This window comes from Oreochromis aureus, linkage group 7 (genome assembly GCF_013358895.1).
Source record: "Oreochromis aureus strain Israel breed Guangdong linkage group 7, ZZ_aureus, whole genome shotgun sequence".
NCBI lineage: Eukaryota > Metazoa > Chordata > Actinopteri > Cichliformes > Cichlidae > Oreochromis > Oreochromis aureus.
Genome location: NC_052948.1, coordinates 64,716,245 through 64,739,979, shown reverse-complemented (window position 1 = coordinate 64,739,979; position 23,735 = coordinate 64,716,245). Strand labels below are relative to the sequence as shown.

The window sequence follows — 23,735 nt, the reverse complement described above, 5'->3', positions numbered from 1 at the left end:
CACGATGACGTTATTGCGCATGAGTTTCCGCGGAGGTCAGCTGACAGTAGAGGCAGCACACGTGACACCTGAAACCGAGCAGCTGTTTACATGAGAAGAGGAAGTATCCAAAGAGCCTCGACAGCAGATTTATTCTTCTTTTGAAACTAAAATGTCTTCTTAGCTCACAGTTAGACCTTTAATCCGGTTTCTCCGGTCCCGGTTCACCGCGCGAAGATGTTGGAGGTGGATCAGCGGCTTCAGGCTGGATCCACGGAGGTGGCTGTGATCCCGGAGAATCAGCACTGTGGTGATGTAGCGGACATACGGAAAGCCGAGCTTGCTCCTGGAGGCTCCCTGCTCGGATGTCTGGGGGTCCGGGGGCAGCTGGTGGTGTGGGACCCGGCGGACAGAGAGGCTTCTCCGGCTGCAGTGGAGGGCAGCTATCGAGAGTGAGTCAGCAGGAACTGCACAGATAGTGACTGTGATAAAGCGGAATAATCCCCGTTTAACATTAAAATGTGTTGGATCTGAAACACGTCAGTGTGAGACATCCTCTGTTTAAACAGAGAACCCATCAAACAGAGCTCCTCCTGTCACTGTCCAGTCACAGCAAACATTTAACAGTGACTGCTAAAATATTTATATGATTTGGGTAATGACACACACACAGTAAGAAAAGGGGCTAAAAATAAATCCATGTATTACTAAAACACCAACATGTGTTTGTATGCTGAAGCATTGCAGTGTGTGGCTCTGTGGAGTGCAGCTGCACAAACGGAGACAAAAAGCGAATAAAATGCCTCCAAAGAAAGCTGATACTGCAGCTGGAGGTCATCAGACGTCGTCCGTGTGCTGTGTAGGTAGGTTAGTGAGGACTGCCCAGGACTGCAGGTAAACTAGCAGATTTTCTAAAAGTTTCTTTCTGCTCACAGTTTTTCGTGGGAGGAGGTGTCCGTCCACTCTCGGGGAGTCGGCGGCTTCAGGCTGCTGGCTGTGGGATCTCAGGGTGACCTGAAGCTGCTGGAGGTCAGGGCCGAGCGGTCGGCCTTCATCTCCGTGCTCTGTGCGTGTGAGTGTCCTGCAGACCGGCTCCTGCAGACCGTTAGAGACCAGGACCCCGGTGAGTACCAAAACCGTTTAGGCCACCCGCCTGCTATTAACGTGTCGCATTAGCTGACTGAGTGTTTGCTCCCAGGTGTGAGCGAGCTGCAGGTGGTGCAGGTGCTGTCCTTTGTAACTGGCCGCTGCTGCGTTCTGCTGAACTCTGATTGGTTGCTGCAGCTACAGTGGCAGCAGGAGGAGGAGGAGCCTCAGATGTTATCCTGCTGCAGAGTCCAGCTGGCCGACGGCGACTCGTGCTCTGCTGTCCATCACTGCGTCTCCATGGAAACCCTGTTTGCCCTCAGCTCCACTGGACTCATATGTATCCTTCACTGTCTCACTGCTACACACAGTATTACTATGAGCACACTGTGACATACGACACTGAGAACATGGCTGGCGTGTGACTCACACACCGTCCTAAACAGGTCAGCACGAGTACCAGAGTGCAGAAGATCACAATACCAGTAAGTGCTTCATAGCACGAGATCAGCGCAAATGTCACAATCACAAAAATGCACTGACATGTGGTGGAAGTCCTGCAGATGATCCCCCGTTAGTAACATAATTTATGAAAACAGACATTGCTGGGTGATTTCTTCTTGCAGCTGCTCCTGTTATGGTCCATCCCAGCGTCCTCCTCTGTACCACGTCCTCCTTTACTGCATCCACGAACCTTCTCTGAGGCCTTCCTCTTTCCTCCTGCCTGGCAGCTCCAGCTTCATCACCCACTCTCTGTCCTCTGCACATGTCCAAGAGAGCTTCCCTTTAGTTAAGAGACAGGAAAGAGTGATGTGGTCGAGGCCAGAGGCGTGTAACCACTGATGAAGTTCTCCTTTTTATGAATCATTTAAATACGTTCCTCTCAAATTGTTTGTGCTGTAACTCCTATAAATGCAAAAAATAAAGAGCCTCGTTTTTTGTCCATACATCCTTTTCTTTGACTCCGCCCCCTCCAGCTGTGTGCAGCGTCTCTGATGGCACTCTGCTGGCCAGCATTAACCTGCCCGCCTACCTGAGCTCCAGCCCGGCAGAGGACGAGCTCACCTCCTTCCCCTTCTCCTCCTCTCCCTCCTTCTGCCTCCTCCAGGTGTCGGCTGACCTGAGCACAGCCGTGGCCGTCACTCAGTCCCATGCTGCCGTCGCCGTCGACCTCAACCACTACTTCAGGTATAAAGTCAGTGCAATGATTCAGAAGGCGTCTCGATGTGTAGAAAGCGCAGCAGTGTCTGTGTTAGAGTCTGTCTATGGTGATTCAGGTGAAAAGCGTCACATTAAAACCATAAAGCGCTGAAAAGATTCTCAGAATGGTGACAGAAGCAGAAACGGTGAGGGCGGGGTGGATTAGTCTGCCCTCTGCGGCGCTCTGATCCTGTGTGTGAGGTTCCCGGCTCAGCTGGAGAAATACTGCATCAAACAGGGAAAATCCAATAGCGCTGACTCGTCTGCGAGCTAATCCCGCTCTGCACTGCAGAGACGGGACAGAGCAAATGTCAGAGTCATGATCTGTCTTTCAGGATGTTTCCGGACCACCTGCTGTGCGCCGCCCCCCGGCCACGCCCCCCTCTTCAGCCGCAGCACCCCAGAGACCAGGACAGCCTGTCGAGCTCCGGCTTCAGCGTCTCGGCCCTGGGAGCGACCTTCAGCGCCGACCGGTAAGCTGCGGAGCTTTATGAGCTCAGACGCCATGCTGGATTTATGAGCTGTGCCTGAAACTTTCTTGATTTTTGTTGTTAAAGTACTTATTTATTTTAAGAAGAGAGAAAGGTCCACCTCTGACCTTTGACCTCTGACCTCAACTCCAGCTCCTGGGAGGCTCGTCTCACCTTCTTGTACAGCAGAGCACAACAGGCCACTGCTCCTTCCTCCTCTTCATCTCGGCCTCCCAGGGCCTCCTCCTGGTTCTCCTCCCTCCCCCACCTGGACTCCCACCCGGCTCCATCCTCGGCCCACAGCAGAGTGCCTCCAGGGGGGCTGACCGTCGCTTTTGCCGTCCCCGAATCATCCGCTTCATCTCAGCTCACCGTCTCCGAGTTCTCCGCTCTGCTGACCTTCGTCCGCCCGGGAAACCAACAGACCACAGTGGCATTGTGGGATATACGGGAGGACGGGAACGTGAGCTACCACCAGGCGGCGGGCGAGGCGGCGCCGGTTCAGCGCTGTGGAGAACGACAGCATCGGCTGCTGCTGAAGAGTAAGTCGCCGCGCTCCGAGTCACTGTTGCTGTGATGGCCTCAGCAGCCCGACAGGCCGCCAAAGGTTCACACGGTTATTCTGCACAAATGAATCCAACTTGTTTTTTTGTCCACGTAATTTTCAAAAACTTGCAGTTTGTGTCGAAGCGGCACGATCACCTGACAGCTCGTGTTTCTCTGAGAGTGCTTCCTGTTTACAGTAATCGTGAGCAGTGATCAGCTGCTGTTTCAGTGTTTCTCTCCGTCTGTGAAAGAAATGACAGACAGCAGGGAGGTTCATCTACAGGGACCGCATCAAAACAGCAAGCCCCGCCTTCACTTCAGTAACCTCACATCCTGTGTGTGTGTGTGTGTGTGTCAGAGGCCGGTGTGTTCCAGGTCCTGTTCTCCGTGTCGCAGCAGGACTTGCTCAGCAGGTTGATGTTGTTCGGCAGCGCGGCGACAGTGGACGCAGTCTGCCACCTGAACAGCTGGGGGCGCTGCTCCATCCCCATCCACGCCCTGCAGGTAGCAAACACCTATTTATCTAATTAAACCTCATTGTGATCACAGGAAAACATTTTTGAGATCTTTGATGGTTCTGTGAGAGAGAAAATCCTCAAAAAAACTCTGTTATCTATTCATTAAGAAAAATAAAAACAAATTTAATTTTTTTTCCACTGCTTACGACGTTTGGATCAAACAGTTTGTCTTCTTTGTTGTTGCACAGACTGGACTGAAGAACCGTCAGCTGGACACGGTCGATTTCTACCTGAAGAGCAAAGAAAACGTCCTGAACCCTCCGGCGGCAGCGTTCAGCTCTGCTGATCATCCCGCCGCCTCCACACTGAGCCTCACAGACAGTACGTGCACGCCACGTTACAAGCACACGTTTTAGATCACAGGCAGAGAAGCGTGCAAACCGCTCGCAGATGCACGTGGATGCCGTCGCATGCAAATCTTCCAAAACAACTTTCCCTGAAATGAGTTCAGGGAAGAATTTTCAGCGTTGTTGGTGCTTATTACACGAAGAAACAGCAGAAAGCATCGTTCAGTTTAACAACATATCTGTAACATCAGAAAACACATAATCTTAGAGGTAAACTGCTGTGAAGAAATATCTGTCCCCTTATTCTTATTTCTTGATTTCTTATTTTTTTGCAGATTTGTCACACTTACATGATTTTAAAAGATGATTTCATTTATTGTTAGAGAAATCCCACCTGCCCTGTGTGCAAAGAAACAAAGATTAATATCATGTGTGTAACGAGCCGTCGCCCCTGCAGGAGTGCAGGAGCTGTGTCCCGCCTTAGACCTGCTGTGTTCGGCCGTCAGAGACTCGAACAGCGAAGCTCAGAGCCGACAGTTCTCTGAGCAGCTGCTCAACATCACCCTGAGCTTCGTGAACACGCAGATCCGCTCCGTGCTGTCCAACACACACCGTAAGAAAGCGCACACACACACACACACACACACACACACACACACACACAGCATCAATACAGGTGTCCGAGTTGACGCCGCTCTGCTGCGTCTGCAGACGAGGACTCGGCCGTGCAGAGCTGCATAAATGTTCTGGATCGGTACGTCGCCGAGCTGAGGAGCTACATGAAGAGATTCCCCTGGGCTGCAGGACCCGATGTGTCGGCTACCAGAGCTGCTGCTCCGGCCGAGGAGGAGGCTCAGCGGGACGAGTGGGAGCAGCTCTCAGCAGAGGTCAGATTTAGACGTTTTTACTTTGGTCCCATAACCGCAGTCCCTCCTGTGACGCTAAAAAAATGTGTGAAAATCTGAAAAGTGTTGTTCTGTGTTCATGGTGCAGGAAATGATCCATCAGTCCATCCTGACCAATCAGATCCCCAGAGCTCAGGCGGTCCTGCGGAGCCAGAACCGGCCTGAACGTCGCCTGTCGGCTCTGAGGAGGGAGGGTCTGCGGCAGGTTTTCTCCTGCCTGCAGCGCCGAGACCTGGAGACCACCAACACGCTCCTCGCCAACATGGTGATTACTCATACCGATTATTTTATCTCCCGTTCGATCAAACACAACCAGCATTTCTAATAATGTGGCCGCAGGTGTAAGAGTAAAACCCGTGGGCCAGTTTATCTGCTCTGGGATCTGTATGATGTCACAGAAACTCTGAGTCCACAGTCTCAAACGGAGCGGGGCGTTGACCCCGGCTCTGCGAGCTGATTCGTCGATCCTTCAGCTCAGCACGTGAGCCAGCGCTGGGATGGATGTGACAGCTCTTTTCTTTAAAGGAGACAGAGCGTCGAGGCTGAGCGCTCTGTGTTTGGGTTTGCAGGGTTTCAGTGTGAAGCAGCAGCTCCACCTTATCTGCCTCCACACGGATGACAAGGAGCTGAGGGAGCTGATGGTGAGTCTGGCGTGTCACGGCGTTTCCCTGTATTTTACTTTGAAAAGTGCTCTCTGTTCGTTTCTGTGAATGTTTAGGATCGTCTCCGTCCGACCTCTAAACTGTTCTTACCTGTTGCACAGGTGGAGGAGCTGTCCAGACGGAGTTACTTCCCAGAGGAGGAGAAGGAGAGTGTTGAGTTCATCGGGGAGATGGAGAAGCTGGGGTCGCAGCCGGCCGTCCGCTGCACAGGAAGTACCTCGAATCAAGGGTAAACAGCTGCTAGCTGAATACACAGAGTTCCACCAATCAGAGTGGCTCTCTGTCGCACTGCAGACGTTTGTGTTGTGGACGTGTTAGTCTCTTTATGGACCGCCCACCCAAAAACCTGATTCTTTCTGATTGGTCAGCTTCTGGAAGCCGACCCAGTAGTTAGTATGTTGCAAAAGGACAGAGACGCTACGGCTTACAGCTCAATCCTGGGCTTTTTCAGGGTCATAGGTGAGACCTGGGTAAGCTGTGTAAGGGCTCCATCCTACAGGTGGGACTAATGTGAGGAATTTCAGACTTTAAAGTTGACATTTCCACAGCCTGTGATTTGATACTGCCGTCACGCTGAAAGCCCAGTTTACTTCTAACTGAAAAATATATAAAGTTTCTGCTCTATCAGCTTCCCTCAGTGAAAACAGTCACTGTGGCTAATGGGCTTTAGCATAACAGTCATCATAAAGCAGTAAATGTGCTTGTGAATATTACATTATTTCAAATTTGATCTAGCACACTGTGAACATGTTTATGGAAAATCAGGTCTGAATATTCCTCGGAGGTCTTTGCTGTCGTGTAGATGCATAAACTGTATATGAAAAATGGCACATTCACCGTGAGGCAGTCAGCTGGTTTTAAAGCTTCATGTTTAACCGCCATGTTTGTTTGTGGAGCCAGCAGACTGTGAGCATCACACAGACACCTGCTAATCTGTAACATCCAATCACAATGCTATAATTTGACTGGACAGTCTGTTGGTACGGTAACCTCACAGCAGCCATATTATTGGTCAGGTAGTTGCATTATAAATGCTCTGACTCTGCTTCCTCCCACAAACGGACATTAATTCTCCTCAGCTTCCTTCTCAGCCTCCTGTTTCATCTTACAAACATCCCCATCCTGCTCTAAGCTGCTTTGATTCGGCTCGGTCCCTGTTTTTGTTCCTTATTACGTTACCTGCCCTCCGCCTCCTCTGAATTCTCTCTTTATCTCCTCTAAGCCTCCCCTCGACTCTTCGACTCTTTCATACGTTAAACCTCTGAGTAAACACAAACTCTTTGTTTTTGACTTTGAGAATCCAAAAACTTCCTGGGACTGTTCGGATGGCTCGTAAAGAGGGAGGTGGTGAGGAGGTTCTGAAAGAGCTGGAGGTGCAGAGGAGGCCTCGGGAAGAGGAGGAGGAGGAGGAGCGGGGGGGTCTCTGGAGGAAACTGAGACTGGACTGGGTGAAGAACTGGGACCAGAGCTGCCGGACAGCCGTCCTCCTGTCCAGACTGCAGTACGCAGGTAGAACCCGGGTCGGGATCAGATTCTAATAAGTCTCCGTTCAGCGTTAACCTCAGCTCCTTTTCTCCGTTAGAGCTCAGAGCCTGCGACGCTGCAGTGCTGTGGCGTTATCTAACCGCCCTGCACGACCAGCGCCGCGTGGTTGACTGGATCCAGAATACGGAGACCTCTGGCGCCCCCCGGTGGCCGGACTTAACCCCAGAACTGGTGAACGACAGCACGGCCTGCAGCAGCTACATGAGGGAGAACATCCTGGACCTGCTGGCCAGGTACAAACACAGAGGCTTGTGCACAGGTGTCCTGGTTCGTCACAGCTCCACTGCGAGCAGCGATGAGGTCACCTGCATCCAAAAGACCAAATACATTGACTCTGACGACAGAGACATGACCAGAAGCTCCTGTGTACACCAGGAAACTGCACGTCCACCATCTCCAGTTTAGCCTGATATCAATCACCGTATCAGCTGTGCAGCTGGCACGGTGCGAGAAAATAACCACAGGGTTTTTATTTCCTGCAGGAGAGGCGTGTTCATCCCGGACGAGCTGGCACACCTGGAGCAGCTGCTGTGGAGACTGGCTCAGGGTGGAGGCGTGATGGCTTCTTCTCCTCCCATCCCTCAGTACCGCTCTCCCCTCGGGCTCGACCTCCACGGCGTCTTCATCACCTTCTGTCTGGAGCACAACCTTCAGTACCTGCTCTACACCTACCTGGAGCACTACAGGTGTGTGTGTGATGTCATGTAAGTGGATTAGGTGCCGATAATAACAATAATAATAATAATAATAATAATAATAATAATAATGAATTGCATTTATATAGCGCTTTTCGAGACCCTCAAAGCGCTTTACAAGTCCACTATTCATTCACTCTCACATTTATTTATTTATTTATTTGTTTCACACATGGTACAGCAGTAATTCATTTCCCATACACAACCTTCCTTTCAATTAAAGTAACACTGTTTCCATGCATGAAAAGGAGCAGGAAGAAGAAACTAAAAGGATCATTTTTCTACAATTAAATTCTGTTATTTTCAACTTCTTCATATTGGTTTATCATTTTATTCTTATCGCAGATTTTAAATTGTGAAACATTTGTTCAACACTAAAGATGATCATTGAGAGAATTCCAGTTTCTTATGCCTATTAGGGCTGCCACGATTAGTCGACTAGTCACGATTACGTCGACTATCAAAATCGTCGACGACTGATTTAATAGTCGACGCATCGTTTGAAGCTTTGTAAGATCACAAAAGACGCAGGAATAAGTAGTAGGATTTAAGAGTGTAATAACGGACTGAAACAGAAGATGGCAGCACTGCATGTACAAGGATGCCAGCTGCCGTTACACTCCGAAGAAGAAGAAGCAGCAGTGTCCCAGAATTCATAGCGCGGCCCTGCTCAGTTTTCAACAATGGCGGCAGCTAGTTAGTTTTAATATTACTCTTATTAATCTTTCTGGGTCACAAAATAAACGTTTAACATATTTTCAGGCGAGAATGTAGCTGTGTAAACCTCAAATATTTGCTCAGTTTATCAAGACACTGCATATTTTCAAAAGCGCTCCGACGTTTTCGGAGACGTCTGTTACCCACTAGCTCGATAGCTAGCCGGGGGCAAGGCTCACTAGAGCCCGTGAGAACACCGGACTCCCAGCAAATCGTTTTCAAACCCACCACCGTCTTTTGCTACTCAGGTTAAACATATATAAGTCACTTAGATAACTTAAAAATGTTATTGTTTGGCCTTTTTTTTGAGTATTTTATTTGTTCCTGAGTAAATCGGTTTGGCTGAGATTAAAGTTATAGTTTATACACGACTGAATAAACGTCAAGCAGACAACTGATTATCAGAAGTGTGAGATGTTCGAGAATATACTCCGGTGTCCCGTTATATTTTAGATAGCAAGGAGTTTATTAAACTTTACCGAAACAATCTGTAAATCTCATTAAATTTAATAAACTATCATCTTGTCTTTATTTTTAGTTAGCACATACCCTAAACACTTAAAACTGTAAGCTAATGTTATATAAGAGCAGATGCTGCTGGTGCAATAAGCTGTACGTTTTACGTCCAATGGATGCATGATCCGATTAGTCGACTAATCGCAAAAATAATCGGTGACTAGTCGACTATCAAAATAATCGTTTGTGGCAGCCCTAATGCCTATGACTGTTGGACACGTTTGCCTTTGTGTTCACACACTGGTGGAGTCAAGCTACATTGTAGCCACAGCTGCCCTGGGGCAGACTGACATAAGCAAGGCTGCCATATCGCGCCATCGGCCCCTCTGGCCATCACCAGTAGGCGGTAGGTGAAGTGTCTTGCCCAAGGACACAACGACCGAGGCTGTCCGAGCCGGGGCTCGAACCGGCAACCTTCCGATTGCAAGACGAACTGCCAACTCTTGAGCCACGATCGCCCATGTAAGTGGATTAGGTGCCGATGATGGCCCCGCCCCTCCCTGAGCCTGCTTCTGTTGGAGGTTTCTTCCTGTTAAAAGGGAGTTTTTCCTTCCCACTGTCGCCAAACTGCTCACTCATAGGGGGTCATATGACTGTTGGGTTTGTCTCTGTATGTGTTATTGTAGCGTCGACCTTATGGTGACTGTTGTTGTGATTTGGTGCTGTGTAAACTAGGGCTGCCACAAACGATTATTTTGATAGTCGACTAGTCACCGATTATTTTTGCGATTAGTCGACTAATCAGATCATGCATCCATTGGACGTAAAACGTACAGCTTATTGCACCAGCATGCATCTGCTCTTATATAACTATCATTAGCTTACAGCTTTAAGTGTTTAAGGTATGTGCTAACTAAAAATAAAGACAAGATGATAGTTTATTACACTTTTAATGAAATTTGCAGATTGTTTCAGTGAAGTTTAATAAACTCAGCTGTCTGCTCCTTGCTATCTAAAATATAACGGGACACCGGAGTATATTCTCGAGCATCTCACACTTCTGACAATCAGTTGTCTGCTTGACGTTTATTCATCTGTGCAAAAACTATAACTTTATTTCTCAGCCAAACCAATTTACTCAGGAACAAATAAAATACTAAAAAAAGCCAAACAATAACATTTTTAAGTTATCTAAGTGACTTATATTACATGTTTAACCTGAGTAGCGAAAGACGGCGGGGGTTTGAAAACGATTTGCCGGAGTCCGGTGTTCTCACAGGCTCTAGTGAGCCTTGCCCCTGCTCGCTATCGAGCTAGTGGGTAACAGACGTCTCTGAAAACGTCGGAGCGCTTTTGAAAATATGCAGTGTCTTGATAAACTGAGCAGATATTTGAGGTTTACACAGCTACATTCTCACCTGAAAATATGTTAAACGTTTATTTTGTGACCCAGAAAGAATAATAAGAGTAATATTAAAACTAACTAGCTTCCGCCATTGTTGACAACTGCGCTGGGCCGCGCTATGAATTCTGGGACACAGCTTCTTCTTCTTCGGGGTTTAACGGCAGCTGGCATCCTTGTACATGCAGTGCTGCCATCTTCTGTTTCAGTCCGTTATTACACTCTTAAATACTACTACTTATTCCTGCGTCTTTTGGGATCTTACAAAGCTTCAAACGACGCGTCGACTATTAAATTAGTCGTCGACGATTGTAATAGTCGACGTAATCATGACTAGTCGACTAATCGTGGCAGCCCTAGTGTAAACACCATTATGAGCTCTGGCCTCCTGTCCACAGACTGACCCCCAGAAACTGCTCCCTCCTGAGCAGTCAGAGCCTCTCTGAGCGGCAGCCCTGGTTCGAAATGCTGGTGCGGATCCAGGAGATCACCAGAGATCTGTCAGGTGGGAACCGAACTCTGCGCTCTCAGTTTGAGCGTGTTCCTCGTCCTCCTAGCTCCTTAATCCTTTCTTCATCGTGCTTTGTCCTCATTCTCTGCTGCAGATCCAGGACTGGTGTTCCAGGCCAGTCTAACCAGTGCTCAGGTGTTATTACCTGGCAGCCAGGCGTCTCTCAGCAGTCTGCTGTTAGAGGGTCACAGTCTGCTCACTCTGGCTGCCATCATGTTCGCCCCCGGAGGAATCGACCAGGTAAACTCTGCTCCTGTCAAGAAGCTGCTGCTCTGTGTTAAACATAAAGAATGGTGGAGGATGAAGTGTTTCCACGCCGTGCTTTCAGGTGATGGCTCAGGGTGAAAGGTCGGGCAGGTCGGAGAGGACGGTCGACCCACAGCTGCTGAAGATGGCGCTGGCCCCACATCCCAAACTGAGGGCCGCCCTGTTCCCTGCCGTCCCCCGAGGAAACGGCCCGCCCTCCGACATCTCCGTTTACCACCTGCTGCAGGTAAACACCCACCCGTCACCTGCCGGCTCGTTAGTATTCACCTCGTTATTGTCGTTTTTCTCACGGCTGGTTGGTGTTTCCTTCCAGTCCCTCCACCCTCTGGACCCATCCAGGCTGTTTGGCTGGCAGGCAGCAAACACACTCAACTCCACAGGTAAGCCCTGAAAGCCAGCAGGAAGGTCACGGCTCAGGTGGTGACAGGAAGCCCCACCCCCAAAACCTCTGAACTTTGGAAACCAAGAAGCAAAAAACAGATGTTTTCTTTAATTTAGTGTGACCGTGATCTGTGTTGAGAGTAGGAAGCAGGTAAAATATACCCTGGAGAGGGGGAGGTGCTGTAGAGGAAGGGAGACAGGTGCAAAGGTGAAGCCAAAGAGAGGAGAAGAAGAAAGTGCAGGTGGAGACAAGTGAAAGGGAAGGTTTGAAGATGGCCTGCTGTGGTGGTTTGGAGACGGCGGAGGATGAGCTGAAGACGTTTGACATGTTGTAAGATTTTAAATAGATAAATAGTTTGTGTGTGACTGTTTGTGATGCTTCTCCACAGAAACGTCGGAGCTGCCTCACTTCTCCAGCCCTCACCTGGTCCAGAGGTTTGCTCTAAAAGAGAATCTGGACTATCTCTACTTCCTCCACCACGGTCGGCCATCTTTCGCCTACGCCACCTTCCTCGTCCAGCAGCTGAGCGGCAGCGGAGACGTCAGGCTAACGTGAGTACTGCGCGCTCATTTCAGAGCTTCTGTGAGGAAAGTGTAATGGTGCGAGGACAACACACAGAAGCATCGTCCTGCTGCTAAGCATCAGTGTCGTGTGTCCCAGGCTGCAGGAGGCCTCGCGGCGAGCGTCCAGGTTGGCCCTGCAGCGTTTCAACATGCCGTCTGTGGCATCGGCCGCCATTTGCTTCTGTGAGCTGCTGGGAGTCTGCAGCCTCAAGCTGAGGGTCGACATCAGAGCCATGAATGCAATCCTGCAGCACTGGAACCAACACAACATACACAGCAGCCCGACACAGCATCTGCACACTCTGGGTACAGACACACACACACACACACACAGTTGAGTTTAAACTGCAATATTCTCACCGAGCAGGAAGGAAACTGAGAAGCAAACAGGAAGTGGCCCGTTGTTATGAAGCTGTTATGAAGGGAAAAATGAGCTTTTTCTGTCTGGCTGTAGTTTGAATATGGACTCACTGTGGCGCCTCTGCTGGACTTTAGAGGAACTGCAGGTTTTTGCCTTTTTTACTTGACCTGATGCTTGGACACGTTCACATTTCCCCTCTGCTGTCTCGTTTCAGTGTCTAAAGGCGTGAAGCTGGTGGAGGCGGAGCCTGGAGCAGCAGAGGAGCTGATTGGTTACCTGGAAGCTGCAGTAACAGACAGTTTGGAGCAGAGAGGCATCGGCAGGTCAGCCCTGCCTCGTTAATGCGTTGCTCTGCAGCTCGGAAATGTTTGAAATAGACTTTTATTGTGTTATTGAAGCATTTTTTCAAAACAGGAAGTATAAGGCTTGTTTCCTGTTTTTGTGTAAAGGTTGAATGGGCACTTCATATTCCTTAAACACAGGCTGGTGTTACATTTGTGTTATCCTTCTGAAACTTGTAGCCATGTTACTCATAAGTGTGTGTGTGTGTGTGTGTGTGTGTGTGTGTGTGTGTGTGTGTCAGGTCGTCGTACGAGGCGGCTCAGGAGTGGGCGCTGCCCGTTCAGTTCTGTCAGCTCCACAATCTGCAGCTGAGCTCCGTTTACCCCGCCCACTGTGCCCATGACGGACAGTTCATCCACTTCCTGTTATTTGTCCAACTGCACAACTTCCCGCCTCAGCAGGTGAACACACACACACAAACACACACACACAGCAGTACCCTCTGCACGGTCAGCCTGGCCCTGCAGGTTCATTAACATTAATCTCTCTCAATATCTGGTTCTTCCTCCAGGTGAGGTCGCTGGCGGCTCAGTTTGGCCCCACCCTCCAGGCCCACCTGAGCTTGGCATTTCAGGACCTGCAGGTTTACTGTAAGCGGAAGAGCTGCGACTCTGATGAGCAGCAATCGGTTCTGAGAACTGAGGAGGTGGTCTCAGGGAGCCCGGAGCGCCCTGGGGAGATGTTCCAGGTGCTCCTGCAGAGCCAGGAGGAGCCGGCGCCCTGCAGATACCTCCTGCAGGAGGCGCTGGTGCAGCGCTGCCCGACGCTGGCGGTACTGGCTGCCTGTGTGCAGGTAAAAGAGTGAAACACACCCAGCTATCCTTTCCAGTTATTATCAAAGTTACAGGGCTCAGCTCAGGAGGTAGAGCAGGTCGTTTGCTAATCGGCAGGTTGGTGGTTTGATCTGTGCTGAGATACATCGCTGAGTTACTCTGATGCATCCACTGGAGCATGAATGGTGAATAAAACAAGCTCTGTAAAACTTGTGTGGGTGTTCAGAGAGAGTAAAAAAGGGCTGTTTGCACATTCACCTTCATCTGTACAGGCTTCTCTGTAATAAAGTCCACATGTACTGCAGTATAAACATGTTTGAAACCTGATGTTTTCAGGGAGCAGAGCTGCTGCCGTGCCTTTGTGTGTGGGTGCTGACCTCTGTCGATGATGTCACGGCCAAGGAAGCCACCTCCCACCTGGCTCAAGCGCCCCAGCATCACGAATGGACCCTGCACGACCTTTCCATCATCTGGAAGACGCTCCTGGGCCGAAGCCACGTGAGGCCCCTCCTGCGAGGCTTCGAGCTCTTCCAGAGGGTAAAAACACAACTCAGTGACCGTTCGTCGCGTTCGTGGTCAGCGTTCAACACTTTGTCGCATCAGCTTGAAACAGAAACTTAATGTTTTTGTGTTTGTCTCTCAGGACTGTCCTCTGGTGTTGGTGCTCAGGATGTTTGAGCTGTGCTGCGACTTCAGAAACTTCGCCGAGGCCAAGTCGAAGCTGCTGGACTTCCAGCGGACGCTCATCACTGTGAGTCCGGCGACTGCTCCAGCACCCGACACAAAAGACAAAGACAGGCCTTCCTCATCATTCCATCCGTCCTTTAGTTTACCCGAATGCATGTTTTTCTTCTTCATCTGTTAGTGACCACGAGAACTGAGCTTCTGTTTTTAACTCAAGCAGAAAACAGACTTTTACTCTCTCTATTTCACATTTGTCAACTACTTACAAACTGATTTCTCACACATGCTGCTGTTCCAGTAGATGCTGGTGATTATTGCTCTGCACACATGGGTCATTTCAGAGACAGAAGCCCGACCCAGCAGCTTTTTAAACGAGGGGTCTCTAACCCGCCTCTCTCCTTATGTAGCTGAGAAACGGTGGGCCTGCGCCGCCTGGTGGCCTCCCCCTGCAGTGGGTAGAGAGCCAGGCCTCGGTGCTGCTCCTCATGATGCTGCAGTGCTGCTCCTCCCAGTACGACCTCCACCGGCTGCTGCAGCTCCTCGCCGACGTCGACAAACTCCTCAAATCCAATGGTGAGCTGTGCCCGACGGTCTGCAGGCGCCCGCTTCATCAACCTTCTGGATGAACCCGAGTTTCTCATTTTCTCTTTCATTTGAAGGTCCAGATTTCAGGAAGCTGAGCCAGCTGAGTCAGTTGCTTCAGGGGTCAGAGGTCAGCCTATCTCCCAGGCTCCTGCAGAGCAGTTCTCCCTCTGTCCAGCAGGAGGAGTTCCAGGCCACCGTGGACGCTCTGCAAGCGAGGGGGTGCTACAGCCAGGCGCGGCAGGTGTCCCAGCTGGCCGGCCTGCCTGTGCACCGTCTGCTGCTCAGCCAGGTGCGACCCACCTGCACACGGCCGGGTTCCACACTCGGTCTTCTTCACGCATGCTTTAAAATCTATCATTTATCTGTGACTTCTCAAAAACTGATTTACTGACACAGAAGAGGAGAGGTCCTGCACACCGCTGAGAGTCGAGCTTAATTTTCTCTGTTTGGTTTGTTGTAAATGGTCTCAGGGTGAATTTCTAAGTGGTCCAGTTTACCCAGTATAAAGTCTTTGTGCTGTTTGGGTGAGGAATCGGAGACACTTCCCTTTAAAGTTAACGGCAGCTTCTGTCTGTCCTCCTTCAGCTCCTTCAGGAGGTGAGCTCTCAGAAGTCCAAGAGGCAGTGGGGCAGATTGGAGACCCGCGTCGGCTTCTGGAAGAAATGTCACGAGCAGCTGGAGGCCGACGGCACCGATCCAGACCCCGCCTCCAAGTTCTTCCTGTCGCAGGCTGAGGCCGGCGTTCCAGGGTCTCTGGAGGCTCTGGAGGACCTGCTGGACATCCAGGAGCGCTGCCTGCTGCTCGGGCTCGCCGCCCACTGGCTCTCCCGGATCACCCCGGCTCCCGTGGACAAACTGGAGAGCCTGGAAAAAGAGCAGTGGCTCAGCCGGATCCGCAAACGCATCCTTACCGTCACCATGGAGAAGGAGAGCGTCTTTAATCTGCCACCGCCGGCCGTTGCCCCTGAAATGAATACGCACGAGGCGCTGATGAAGGAGTTCTCCTTCTCCCACATAACACAGCTGAACACCGAGGGGTACCTCGGGCTGGAGGGACTGCCCGGTCCCTTAGACAAGCAGGAGGAGCCAAATGCCGAGTCGGCACTGAGTCCAGAGGAGAGGAGCGTTCTAGCCGCTCTGATTGGTCAGCTGTTAGACGACGGCAGCATCCATGAAGCCAGTCGAGTTTGCCGTTATTTCTCCCTGTACCACCCGGACGTGTGGCTGGTGCTGCGCTGCAGAGGCCTGGCATCTGGAGAGCTGAGTGACGAACCCCAGGAAGATGCCTCTGAAGCTCCCGCGAGGGCGAGCATCACGAGCTGTAAGTGACCTCTGACCTTCAGTTCACATAAAAGCACATATCTCCTCTCCGAGCAGAACTTCCAGAAAACTTCCAAAGAAGTTTTTGATGCTGTATATTTATTTTTAATCAACTGTATTCCAACTACTCGTGTAATAGGATTAAAAGGGAATCATCCATCCATCCATCTTCTCCCATCTATCCAAGTCTTTGTCTTTGGGGTCAGCAGTAACAGTAACCGCCCACGCGACCCTCTCCCAGCTTGGTAATGTTGTGTTTCTAATGTGTCCTGGGTCTGTGGTGGGTCTCCTCCTGGCTGGACATGCCCCAAAACCCTAGGTTCATCCAGAAGACATGTTGGTCAGATCCCCGAACCACAGCAGCTGCCTCCTTTCAATGTGGAGGAACAGCAGCTCCACTTCCTGCTGCTTCTATCTGTGGTGTCGTCCTTGCAGCTCATGGCTGTAGGTCATGAAAGTGCAGTCGGAGGTCATCACTTGATGAACCCAGCAGAACCACATTATCCAGAAAAAGCAGAGATGGGATCCCGAGGCCACCGAACTTTGACCTTAACTGCCGTGAGAAATCCTCTCCATAAAAATGCTGAGACGAGTCGGTGGCAGAGCAGCTTATAAATACATGTATGGTTCGATCCAGGCAGCAGTTTACAAGCTGGGCAGAAACTCTGTGTGTTCTGAAAAAGGAGAAGCTGTTATTGTTTTTAACCCAATAATTACAGTTTTGCTTCCTGAACCGTCATCAGTGAGTCTGAATACTATCTTTTTCCAGCTCCCTCAGTCAGCAGCCTGTCCTCCTTTGTGATGCTCCCCCTCCCTGAAGACGAAGTCGCCATCCAGCTCCAGAGACTGGTGGATCAGTGTCGCCATGGCAACAACTACTGCAAACAAGTCCTCAGCCTCTACCAGCTCTCCAAGGTATCTAATCGGCTCCTGTCGGGTGATTTGATAAAGTTCCTGCAGAACCGTCTGCTCGTTCTGTTTGTTTCTTTATAAAACTGTATGACGTTTACCGGAGATCCAACCCCGTCTCCTCAGGAGCTGCAGTGCTCCTTCAGCAGCATCTGCAGGGAGGAGCCCTGCTCAGTGCTGGAGAAGCTGCTGCTGTCCGAGCAGCCGGAGCGCTTCAGGAAGGCTCGGGCCTTCGTCAAAGCTCAGGGTCTGTCTGCAGACGCCGTGGCCGAGCTCATTTCCTCCGCTGTGGTTCAGGCACTGCTGGCCTTCACCCAGGAGCTGCAGCCAGGTGAGAGAGCACATCTCAGGTTTGAAAAGAAAAGTTCTCCAACGTGTGGCCGCAGCATCCAGGTAATGTGTGTGCGTGTGTGTTAGTGGTGGAGAAGCACATTTTCAGACCGTTGGAGGGCAGGGACGCGCTGGTGCAGCTGATCAAACTATGTGACGACCCGAACCTGGTGGGACTCAAACTGCTGGAGCACCTCAACTCTGTTCCTCTGAGGGACCTGAACTGCAGTAAGACAAACACACACACCCACACACATGCACACGCACACACACACACAAATACACCTCTAGTGTAAAGAGCTGTTTTGTTGTGTTCTGCTGCCCCCAAGAGGCCACAAAGCAAATGAACAGTGTTGGTTTCTGAATAAGAAGCACGAAATTTTCTTGATTTAAATGTTTAGCTTGTTATAGATTTGTCCTGTTACGCACACTAATGCACAGTATCCTCGACCAGGGCCATAAATGCAAACCCATGCTCACACATTTACACACGTACTCATAAACATTGACACAATATAAAACCTTCATATAACAAACTGTGATGATAAAAACTGTGGGATGAGTTTTGCACATTCAGATGTGCAGTTGGACTTTCAGAGTCTGATCAGGATGCTTCAAGTTCTTCCATTTCCAGCTGGGAGGTGGCTTTACGAGGCTCGGCGTCTTATTTTGAAAAGAACTGAAAGCCCCCTTCCTTTTTGTCTCCTGTAGTTGTGGAGCTGCTGATCGTGGCGCACGACTGTTTCAGTGTCACCTGCAACATGGAGGGGATCGTGAGAGTGCTCCAAGCCGCCCGTCACCTCAGCCACACCTACCTGGCTCCAGGAGGGCACTACAGCCTGCTGGTGAGCCCCCAAACACAGATCCACACCCCGCTGTTACCCTTCATGCTCGTGCTGCTGCATGCGTGTTAATTACTGCGTCGTAGCGTCCCGGTGTGTACACGTGGTGCCAGCTGATAGAAAAAAAAAATGCTCGAGTGATTTGAGTGACTATCATTACACAAACCAGCCGTGGATAGTTTCTACTCAGTTACTTGGTTCAAAGTTGGATTACAGATGAAAAAAAAAGTTTTCCTGTCTCTGTGTGTGTGTGTGTGTGTGTGTGTGTGTGTGTGTGTGTGTGTGTGTGTGTGTGTGTGTGTGTGTGTGTGCAGGTCCGTCTGCTGACAGGTATCAGCAGGTACAACGAGATGACGTACGTCTTCGATCTGCTGCATCAGAACCACTGCTTCGAGATGCTGCTGAGGAAGAAGGTGGACACAGACAGAGGACAGGTCAACACACACACACACACACACACACACACACACACACACACACACACAGAGTTACTGAGTGGAAATAAAAAGTTTGCTTTTGAATCTGGATCAGCTCTAACTGGTCTCAGGTCAGCGTGCAGCCTGTTCCTCAGTAAGAGAAAGTTCAGAGATCTGCTGCTGAGACGAGCGAGTCTGCACACGAGTGAGAGCAAATCAAGAACCTGACCTGTTAAACCAACTGAGCCACGAAGGATTAAAATCAGCAGAGATCAAGAAGTACAGCTGAAGCTGCTGAGTTTCTTTAGTAAGAGCTGTTCCTGTGCTCTGATTGGTTCTGAACCCTGACTCGTCTAAGGAGCTTGGAAAGAAAAGCATCTGGACTTTGAAGTTTCCTTGAAGATGTTTCATCTAAGAAGCAGTCCCAGAGTTAAGCCCTGTGGGAGTATCCCCCCAAGAGAGTCATGGACCCACTGTGAAGCCTACCCCCACCCTATCATGTGACTCACTGAGGTCAGAAGGTCCAGGATGTGAGTGGGCGTTAAGGCGTCTGGGAAGGATCTCAGAACTGGATTATAGATGGCAGACAGTTGGTGTGTAAGCCCCGCCCTCTGTTCACAGATGGTCGTTCACAGTGGACATAGATGACACATTGGCTTAAAATCAGACGAGTTCCTCTGAGAACTGAAGAAGCTTCTCAGAACAAAACGTCTTGAAGGAAACTTAAAGAAGTCCGGGCGCTTTTCTCTCCAGGCTCCTCGGACTACGATGAGCGGGATGACTGAGAACCTTCATAGACAACCCTGACTGGGTCTCACTGTAAAGGGGTTGAGAAGAAAGAGTAGAAATAGGTCTATAATAACTAATTACTGATGATTCTACCTGATTTTATTGTGAGTACATGTGAGAGAAACATGACTGCAGAGAGTTGTTGGTAATGTCTGGAACAGTTGGATGAGGAAACATCCTGCAGCATGTCCATAAGTCGAGTAAACTCACACTGACGCTCGCTCCCTCGCTGCAGAGCTCCAGTCTGAAGTCGGCTCTGCTGGACTACATAAAGCGCTGCCTCCCCGCAGACAGCGAGAAGTACAACATGGTGGCACTGTGCTTCACCATGAGGAGGGAGATCGGAGAAAACCACGAAATAGCCGCCAGGACGCAGCTGAAGATGATCGAGTCTCAGGCCTGGGGTGAGCGAGCGCCCGCCGAGAACTGGCCAACGCCAAAAACTCATCAAAGCCTCCACGATTGGTTCTTTCCTCTGGTCTGATCCCAGTTTCACTTCCTGTGTTTCAGTCATCACGCCGGAGCTGAAGAGCTCATTGGTCAAAGTGCTGGGTCTGCTGAAGGACGCGGCAGAGAGCTTCTCCAAGGTACCCGAGCTCCTCCCACAGCTTCCTGTTCCTGTCTTTAACGTCCTGAGGAGAGAGGACCTGACTCTGTGTGTGTGTGTGTGTGTGTGTGTGTGTGTGTGTGTCAGGATTCGTGTGTGCGTCAGGCGACTCGCTGTGTCCGAACAGCTAAGCTGGTTGCTCTTCAGCTCCACTTCCTGAATCAGGGATCAGACCTGCGCATCATCAACCTGCGACCCGCTGAGCTGCTGAGCGCCGCCATGGCGCTGCCGCGGTGCTACCAGGTGGGCAGTGTTGGGCAAGTTACTTTGAAAAAGTAATTCAATTATAGTTACTAGTTACTTCTTCAAAAAAGTAACTGAGTTACAATATTCTAAAAGTAATTAATTACTTGGAAAAGTAACTATTATTACTTTAAAAAAAAAAAAACGTTTAACCCTCTGGCGTCCAGGGTATAATTGGCCATTTTTTTTACTACTCTTGATTTTCCCTCCACATTTTACCTTTAAAAACTATTTGCTTTGCCTTGTTTGGTATCATTCTTTTCAGCACAACCTCACGTGTCTGAACTTACAGTTATGTTCTCATTTTGTCATACTGTATAACCAGAATTGATCTAAAATCAGACAAAAAACATAAAATCAGGGTAGAAAAAGTTATATTGTTTAATGAATCATATTTCATAACTTCAAATGCAAATATTAATTGTCAATGTTAAAATCCTATGCACAAGTTTTGCAAACAACAAAGTTATTTGCATCCATTTACCTTTTACCCTTTTTTAAAATAACCATTTCAAACTATTTACAGAACAATCAGCTGTTCTACAATAAGATGCCACACAAATTATTTGTGCCACTGCAAAAAGAATCATTTCTGTCCACTATAAAGGAGAACATCACAGCCTGATACCTGCAGGTCTGACAGCAGCAGGTGTATCACTCCTGTTTCTACCTGGAGACAGCAGTCGCCTCATTGTTCAGACACACAACACAAAACTATCCACAACACTACACACTAACTACACAAGACAACACATTAACTACACACTCCAAACACGCTAAACGTCACAAATCTCACATCTCAAAACTCTCTCTCTCTTTTTCTACTGTCTCTCTCTCCCTCTCTCTCTCTCTCGACGTCACTCCTAAAACTTCCCCTGTTTTGTTTTGTTTTTTGCTCATAAGCAGAGAGTGCTTGCTAGCGCTAACGTGACGAAACTATTGAGGAAAAAACGCCGCGAATATCTTGTTTATCATGACTCTGGTTTTACGTGGCCTATCGACACAGTTTAAAAACTGGCACCTTGTTGCTTTGTCTTTAAGTGGTCACGTGATTGACTTACCACGACTCCTTTATTCTTCCTCAGTCAAACAGCAGCACTCATACGATTGTTTTGCCCCCTGAGCTCCAGGTGTTGTGCTAGACAGTGATCGTGATTGCCGTCCGCGGGAGCGCGCAGCTGCTTAAAGCTGTAGCGTCCAGATTACTTACAGCTACTTCCTGCAGCTGATATAAGATGCGGTAAGCTGAACACAGCTTCAACCGTCTGTTTGTTGAAAAATAGTAACGGACCGCGTTTCCTTGTTAGTAACTGTAACGGCGTTGTAACGATAGGAATAGTAATTAGTTAGATTACTCGTTACTGAAAAAAGTAACGCCGTTAGTAACACCGTTACTTGTAACGCCGTTATTCCCATCACTGCAGGTGGGTTCCTGTTGTCCTTCCTTCCACAAACCTCCACCTGTCTGAAGCAGCAACTCTTCTGATCGCTTCTTGAAGCTGATTGGTTGGAAACAGGGCACTATGACGCTGTGACGAAGGTTCTGCTGATAAATCAAATTTAAAGGCTTGAAGAAAAGTTCAAGCTGTTGATTTGTTCTCCACATCTGATCCCGGTACTCGGGAGGCGGTTTTATTGTTGCGTACGATGGGCGGAGCCGCCATGACAGTTTCCTGTGTCTCAGGTGTTCGTGGTGTCGGAGGCATACGGCTACAGTCCGGACTGGGCGGAGATTCTGTACCAGAAGGTCGTCCTGAACGGAGACTTTGGTTACCTGGAAGAGCTCAGACGCCACCGCCCACTCACCTCCACCCTGTTTGAGGACATTTTCAAAAAGTAAGACTCCCTCCACAGAAAAACGACCTGAAAACAGCCAAAGTTTGACGTGGACTCACCTGCGCTGTGTGTGTGTGTTTCAGGCTGGAGGGCGCTCCCGGCAGCGTCACCTCCAACGTCAAGCGCCTGCTGACTTACTGCGATGACGTGTACAGCCGCTACAGGCTGGCGTACCAGCAGAACCTGCACGACGTCACCAAGATGCTGCTGCAGGACGCCAAGACGTCGAGCTACCTGAGCGACAGGCTGGGCAGCTGATCATTACCTGGCCACACCATCATCATGATCAATAACGGCCAACGACAGGAAACACTGTGGATGTACAGAATGTGTTTGTAGAGAAATACCGTGTCCTTCTCACCTGATGGATGATTTCTTTCTCACTGGGTGACGAGGATTTAGTTTTCTGGCTCAAAAGCTCATCAGTGGTTAAATAAGCACAAACTCTTTGTAGAAACACGTGAAAGTAAACATTAAACATGCTCTTTCAACTATTTGGGGTTTTTCCTGTAATTCCACCGTCCGTGTTCAGTGAGATCAGATAAATCCTCGACTTTCACTCAGACGTCTTGCACAGACTTTCACTACACTTAACTAAAATTGCTCCAGCAGCACAAACACAGTGCAGTTCATAACAGCCTCCTCTCCCACATTCACCTGTCAGTCAAAGAGGCCACGCCCCTCATAATGCAAACCTTCAGCATAAATACCATTCAGACCGCTGACTCACCACCTGCACAGGTGTTATGAAGAGAGGAACTACCCACAGAGACCAGAGCTGTAAAGCAGGGGTCCCCAATCCCAGTCCACGAGGGCCGGTGTCCCTGCAGGTTTTAGATGTGTCCCTGATCCATCACAGCTGATTTAAATGGCTAAATGACCTCCTCAACATGTCCTGCAGTTCTCCAGAAGCCTGATAATGAACTAATCATGTGATTCAGGTGTGCTGACCCAGGGTGAGATCTAAAACCTGCAGGACACCGTCCCTCGTGGACTGGGATAGATGTTGGCTGTGTCCGAATTCAGGGTCTGCAGCCTTAAAGTACGCAGCCTCAACGGTCCTCAAGGGCCGCGTACTCAAAGACCGCTAAGGCCGGAAGTGCGAGGCTTGTAGGCTTGTGAAATGGGACGGTCTAGCCTCTGTCGCGCTGCCTACGTTGCCTAGCAACCATGATACCAACCGCTGGAAACGTGTCATACAGCTTTGTTTGACAGAAATGAAGGAGAACATATTTTGTTCATTTGTTTCTACATGAGCTCTGTGTGAGTTGATAAGTATCTGAGGCTGAGACCACAGGACTGTAAAACATGATAGTTGGGCTTCATTTCTGTACTGAACAGTCATTTCAAGATTAGCTAGTAAATAACAATTAGCTAATGTTGTTCATGAGACTAAAGTCATCTCACTTTGCTAATGTAAATATAATATGGCCAATATTACAGTTATTATATTAATCATGATTAGTTATTACAGCAGTGAGTTTGAACTCTGTGTCAAAGATTCAAG

The 23,735-nt window shown here is 49.4% G+C and overlaps 1 protein-coding gene across 3 annotated transcripts; it reads left to right on the top strand.

Annotated features, from left to right (window-relative positions):
- Nucleotides 1-176: 176 nt before the first annotated feature.
- Nucleotides 177-22,722, top strand: spg11 (SPG11 vesicle trafficking associated, spatacsin). Of its 3 annotated transcripts, none has more exons than XR_005613714.1 (40): nucleotides 177-431; nucleotides 915-1,102; nucleotides 1,178-1,405; nucleotides 2,043-2,253; nucleotides 2,601-2,738; nucleotides 2,889-3,277; nucleotides 3,640-3,785; nucleotides 3,988-4,120; nucleotides 4,544-4,699; nucleotides 4,798-4,973; nucleotides 5,080-5,256; nucleotides 5,561-5,632; nucleotides 5,755-5,882; nucleotides 6,951-7,162; nucleotides 7,236-7,431; nucleotides 7,681-7,902; nucleotides 10,867-10,973; nucleotides 11,074-11,219; nucleotides 11,308-11,472; nucleotides 11,560-11,626; nucleotides 12,017-12,179; nucleotides 12,289-12,497; nucleotides 12,767-12,875; nucleotides 13,136-13,295; nucleotides 13,406-13,687; nucleotides 14,004-14,204; nucleotides 14,311-14,418; nucleotides 14,759-14,924; nucleotides 15,011-15,225; nucleotides 15,522-16,257; nucleotides 17,026-17,171; nucleotides 17,292-17,496; nucleotides 17,583-17,723; nucleotides 18,207-18,340; nucleotides 18,652-18,771; nucleotides 19,778-19,946; nucleotides 20,053-20,129; nucleotides 20,237-20,392; nucleotides 21,817-21,932; nucleotides 22,077-22,175. XR_005613714.1 is itself a non-coding variant. In XM_031733269.2 (40 exons), exons 1-40 carry the CDS (start codon nucleotides 217-219, stop codon nucleotides 22,484-22,486), a joined length of 7,278 nt encoding a protein of 2,425 aa, XP_031589129.1. In that variant the 5' UTR covers nucleotides 177-216; the 3' UTR covers nucleotides 22,487-22,722. The 3 variants fall into 3 exon arrangements, 2 of the variants coding, with proteins under 2 accessions (XP_031589129.1, XP_039470532.1); XM_031733269.2 differs by lacking the exon at nucleotides 21,817-21,932 and adding an exon at nucleotides 22,312-22,722 and having other exon boundaries at nucleotides 7,681-7,884; nucleotides 22,077-22,228; XM_039614598.1 differs by lacking the exon at nucleotides 21,817-21,932 and adding an exon at nucleotides 22,312-22,722 and having other exon boundaries at nucleotides 22,077-22,228.
- The last annotated feature ends 1,013 nt before the right edge of the window (nucleotides 22,723-23,735 follow it).

Bases quoted from the DNA above. Each gene is read 5' to 3' on its own strand.
- spg11 (XM_039614598.1), top strand. From the start codon at position 217: ATGTTGGAGGTGGATCAGCGGCTTCAGGCTGGATCCACGGAGGTGGCT. The intron at 17,497-17,582 runs GTGAGAGAGCAC...CGTGTGTGTTAG, and splicing joins CACCCAGGAGCTGCAGCCAG to TGGTGGAGAAGCACATTTTC. The intron at 20,130-20,236 runs GTACCCGAGCTC...TGTGTGTGTCAG, and splicing joins CGGCAGAGAGCTTCTCCAAG to GATTCGTGTGTGCGTCAGGC.